General features: G+C 40.9%; 1 protein-coding gene across 1 annotated transcript; it reads left to right on the top strand.

Moving 5' to 3' along the window:
- Positions 1–267: 267 nt before the first annotated feature.
- LOC131948673 (molluscan insulin-related peptide 7) lies at positions 268–2,881 on the top strand (the record flags this gene model as incomplete). The annotated part of the gene is given in 3 exon segments (XM_059310313.1): positions 268–406; positions 1,258–1,457; positions 2,489–2,881. Coding segments are annotated over 3 exon segments (555 nt in total). The 3' UTR covers positions 2,707–2,881.
- Between the last annotated feature and the right edge of the window lie 2,587 nt (positions 2,882–5,468).

The following is a 5,468-nucleotide window of genomic DNA, read 5'->3' on the forward strand; positions in this document are numbered from 1 at the left end:
ATGGCCCCCGTGGACTACCATGTTCGAAATCAGCTCAGAGGCGTAGCGAGGGGGGGGGGACATATGTCCCGAGCGGCGACTTTAGGGGGCGCCAAAATGGGTTGGAAAAACAAATTGAAAGTTTGAGGTGGGGGGGGGGGGTGTAAATCGAAAGTTTGTCCCCGGGCGCCGGGAAGGGTCGCTACGCCTTTGATACAGCTTGACTTTTTTTTACCATTTGAGTTGTACTACTAATGTACTAAGTGATATTGTTTGTTTGAACTTCAGACATGAATGCAAGCATGGCAAGATGTCTGGCCTTGATGCTGGCTGTGGTCACACTGAGCAACAGGTTCACGCAAGGTCAGGAGGCGGTGCAGACGACAACAAGGGCCGCGTGCAATTTAGATTCCAGGCCACACCCACAGTAAGTCTAAACCCTAACCCTAGACTAAACCATAATGTGAACCGTAACCTAAACCTAATCCGACCAAAACACAAACCACAGCCTAAACTTGAATGTAAAATCTATATCTAGTCTAACCCCTATCCAGTGGCGTCGCTAAGTTGGGTGTCACCCGGTGCGGCACCTTATGGTGTCATCCTCCCCCTCCCCTTTTTTTTTCTCTGTAAATTTTGCAGTTGGTGCCAGTCCCCCCCCCCCCTCCCGCCCCCTCCGATGATAAAAGCTTTAAAGTGCTCACATTTAATACTAATGATATTTTTCTATAGTCAGTTATTAATACGGCTGGATGTGGCAATTTTTTCTCTATAGTTTAAAAGTTTACGTCATGATGTCACCCCCCTCCCCCTTGTCGGGATCGTCAATATGTACATAAATTACTTTTTAACTCTAATTAAACATTCATTTAACTGGCAAACAACATATTTATTCTATATATCTTGCAATTTGTTTCTCTTGGTGTCACGCCCCCTAATGATGTCACCAGGTGCGGTCCGCACCCCACGACCCCGCCTCGCGACGCCTCTGCCCCTATCCATAGCCTAATTCCTAATCATAGCCTAACCCTAACAAGAGCCTAATCCCTTAAACCATTAGCTCGGTCTTAACACTAACCCTTACTCTTTCCATGGGGGTCATTCATTTACGACGTTCATTCGGAATAGGTGGGGGTGGGAGGGGGGGGGTGAAAATTTAAAAATTGTGAATAGCCATGAACCCAAGACCACATAAGTACCACACGTTTTGAAAGTTCATTGATGGGCACTAGCACTAAAAAATAACCCAAATCCAAACTAATTCTTTACTTTCCCCAGGGGACTCTGCGGCTCGAAGCTATCCCGCGCCCACTCCAACCTGTGTTTCCTCCTGATGAACCACCACACCTCGCTGTTCCGGCCCCGGCGGTCAGCGGGTCAGCTGGAGCACAACAACCGCATCTACAACATTCCATTGGCTGTCCTGGCCGAGCTAGAGCTCAACCGCGAGAGCTGGGACTCGTACGTCAGTAAACGAAGTAAGTCTTTAGCTCATGGGATACACGTGGAATGGGGGGGGGGGGGGGAGTGACGTCATGACTGGGGAGTGACGTCATGTGTAGGAATTTGTGACGTCACGTGAAAAGAAGCGCTGTGACACCAGAGTGGCTTAAAGCGGCGTGACGTGGAGAGAATCAGCATAGATGTAGCAGGTGACTTGTGTGACATCAAATAGCAGTGATGATTGGTGACCTAATATTTTCCCAAATGTGTGACGTCATATTTTTCTAATTGTGACGTCATATTTCCCCCCTGATGTGTGAGGTCAAGTGGCTGGGAGAAATGTAACATTTAAATTAAAACGTACTACCCAAGGCATGATAAAGGGCAATTCTTATCATGTTTTTGGAGTAAATCCTTGATGGAGTGGTCTAGCGGTAGAGAGTTGGACTAGTAACCCGTAAGTCTCAGTCTCGAGTTCGAATCCGGGTTCAAGTCAGTAGACCGTCACTGAGTCCACACAACTCTAATAGGTACCCGACTCACGTTAGGGAAAGTAAAGGCGGCTGGGAATAGTGCTGACCACACTATCTCTTCATATGTCGAGGTCACCGAAACAAGTGAACTCTACTTCACGTGCCCTATAGACCGTCAGGTTTGAAAGGGAACTTTATTATTTTACTTTTAAATCCCTGATACATTAAGAAGCCCTCCCCATCCCCCCCCCCCCTCCCAATCCCCCTCAAAAAAAATCCTCAATATTAAGTTATCAAATTTTAACTAAAATCCAATTGCATAGATCAGATTACCATGGCAACGATTACAAATTCTCCATTGTAACAACTAAACTTTTCCACCTTAATTTTCCCTAATTTATGTCCACTCTTGTCCTTGTTTCTAACTAATTGCCGTCACAAAAAAAGTAAAAAAGAATCCCCAATTTTTTTCTTTTAATATTTGCATCTCAGCTTACAATGCCATTTTTAAAATCGAAGCTCAACCTCTATTCTGTTATTATCAGGAAAAAAATATATTTCAAAAATTTAATTTTGTGTTGTCTCCCCTACAGATTCAGACCAATATTCTTTAACATCGGAAGAGGACGGACCAGTTTTAGAATCGCCATTCGACAATTCACTGGAGGAAACGGACAATATAATGAACGAGCTTCTGCGTATATTCAGGATAAACAGCAACCGATACAAACGAGAAACGGAAATTCCCGGCATGGTGTGTGATTGTTGTTACAATTTATGCAGACCAAGAGAACTCGCGGCGTACTGTTGAACTCTAGTTGCGTCCCTTTGTTTTTATTTTAAATTTTTATTTTATTTTATTTCTTTTTTTTTTTTTTTTCATTTTATTTTATTTTATCACGTTTTTAAGAAAAAAAATAATTTTGTACTTTTAAAAAAATGGAATGTGTTGAAAAAATAAAAGTATCTTATTGGCGAAATTTTAACTACTGAGTTACTTAATATTTTGTAACTTACTACTCCGTAGCTGAAAGGGAAATAACTGTTATCTTTACTTTTTGTCACTGAAGAAGAGTTTAGGTTTTTTTTAAATAATGAAAAGCTCTAAACCTCACAATTTTTAAATATCAAAGTGGCTAGAACTGGGGTGAGAACCATTAAAAGAGGGAGAAAGATAGACAAGATGAGAATTTTCTGGAAGACATCTGTAGAGAAGGGGTTAGGAGAGGCTGAACTAACATGGTCAGAGATGCAGGGAATATTTTTGATTCGATGTGACGTCACGGCCACAAGTGCAGTCGGCACTCATAAGGAAGCAGAAATTAAGGCTTTTAAATATATATATATATATATATATATATATATATATATATATATATATATATATATATATATATATATATATATATATATATATAAAATAAAACATAATACATCCTTCAGTCAATGATAAAAATCAAAGTCTTGCTGATTAACCAACATACCAGTTACCCATCCTCTTATCATCCAAACATCCCAACCTTTCAAACTTCAACAATCCAACCTCTAAACCTCGCAAACATCCAACATCCCAACCTACTAGCCCTTTCAAACTTCAACAATCCAACCTCTAAACCTCGCAAACATCCAACATCCCAACCTACTAGCCCTTTCAAACTTCAACAATCCAACCTCTAAACCTCGCAAACATCCAACATCCCAACCTCCTAGCCCTTTCAAACTTCAACAATCCAACTTCTAAACCTCGCAAACATCCAACATCCCAACCTACTAGCCCTTTCAAACTTCAACAATCCAACCTCTAAACCTCGCAAACATCCAACATCCCAACCTCCTAGCCCTTTCAAACTTCAACAATCCAACCTCTAAACCTCGCAAACATCCAACATCCCAACCTACTAGCCCTTTCAAACTTCAACAATCCAACCTCTAAACCTCGCAAACATCCAACATCCCAACCTCCTAGCCCTTTCAAACTTCAACAATCCAACCTCTAAACCTCGCAAACATCCAACATCCCAACCTACTAGCCCTTTCAAACTTCAACAATCCAACCTCTAAACCTCGCAAACATCCAACATCCCAACCTCCTAGCCCTTTCAAACTTCAACAATCCAACCTCTAAACCTCGCAAACATCCAACATCCCAACCTACTAGCCCTTTCAAACTTCAACAATCCAACCTCTAAACCTCGCAAACATCCAACATCCCAACCTCCTAGCCCTTTCAAACTTCAACAATCCAACCTCTAAACCTCGCAAACATCCAACATCCCAACCTACTAGCCCTTTCAAACTTCAACAATCCAACCTCTAAACCTCGCAAACATCCAACATCCCAACCTACTAGCCCTTTCAAACTTCAACAATCCAACCTCTGAACCTCGCAAACATCCAACATCCCACCCTCCTAGCCCTTTCAAACTTCAACAATCCAACCTCTAAACCTCGCAAACATCCAACATCCCAACCTCCTAGCCCTTTCAAACTTCAACAATCCAACCTCTAAACCTTGCAAACATCCAACCTCCCAACCTACTAGCCTCCAAACCACTCAACCAACATGCCTCTCAACCTCCCATCTCTACTCTTGTTGTTCTTCCCACGATGTACGCAGTAGAATTTATATAGAAAAATATATACTTTTAACAGTGCCCCCCCCCCCCCACCCGGAGAAAAAGTCTGAAAGAAACACTGGGTGTAACAAAAAAAACTGCATTACTTGCAAACTGATAACACCTGAACACCACATTATGATACATAGCTACACAATTTGTGGTTGTTGTTTTTTTTTTAATTAATTTGTAATCAAAGTGCGTGATAAATTAAATTAACAGCCATCTGCTTTCAAATTAAAATATTGTTCAATTTAATATTTACTTAAATTGTTTAAAAAAATAATTATGCATGGGTTTATGTTTCACACAAGAGTAATTGTATTGTATTTTGGTGTTTCTCCTTAAAATCTCATTTCATATTAGTCGTAAGTAAACATAAAGGGGAGTAAGCGATACCAAACAACATACTAGAAAATAAAATAAGGAGTTACTTTAAAATTGAAAGGCGCCTGGCCATAGTGATAACCACACTATCCCTTCATACGCCGAGTTCAGAGAAAAAAGTTAACTCGACTTCACTTGCCCCATAGACCGTCGGGATGAAAGGTAAATTTAAAAGAGTAAGTTTCGGTTTAAAATGTTTCATTTGGAAACGTAGTGGTATTTGTGTTTCTTATTACGACGTGTTGGCAAGTACGACATGAAGAATCAAACAGTTACACATTGTTTCTGTTTTAATGAAGTAAGAAGTCACCATGAGGCTAAAGACGACGATCAGCATAATTTTTAACGAGAGATTACATAATTTTTTCTGAGTCCACCCAGCTCTAAGGGGTACCGAACTCACGTCAGGGAAACTAAGGAGGCTGGACTCGGTGCTGACCACACTAGTTCCATGTATGTCCAGGTCATTAAAACAGGTGAACTCTACTTCATCTTCCTCGTGTGTCATGAACACGAATGGGGGGGGGGAATAATGATTATGTTTTTTCTTGAAATCAACTTTTTAAAACAG

The sequence above is a fragment of the Physella acuta genome, unplaced genomic scaffold (genome assembly GCF_028476545.2).
Source record: "Physella acuta isolate Inbredline_101_S28 unplaced genomic scaffold, ASM2847654v3 ptg000657l, whole genome shotgun sequence".
Lineage (NCBI taxonomy): Eukaryota > Metazoa > Mollusca > Gastropoda > Physidae > Physella > Physella acuta.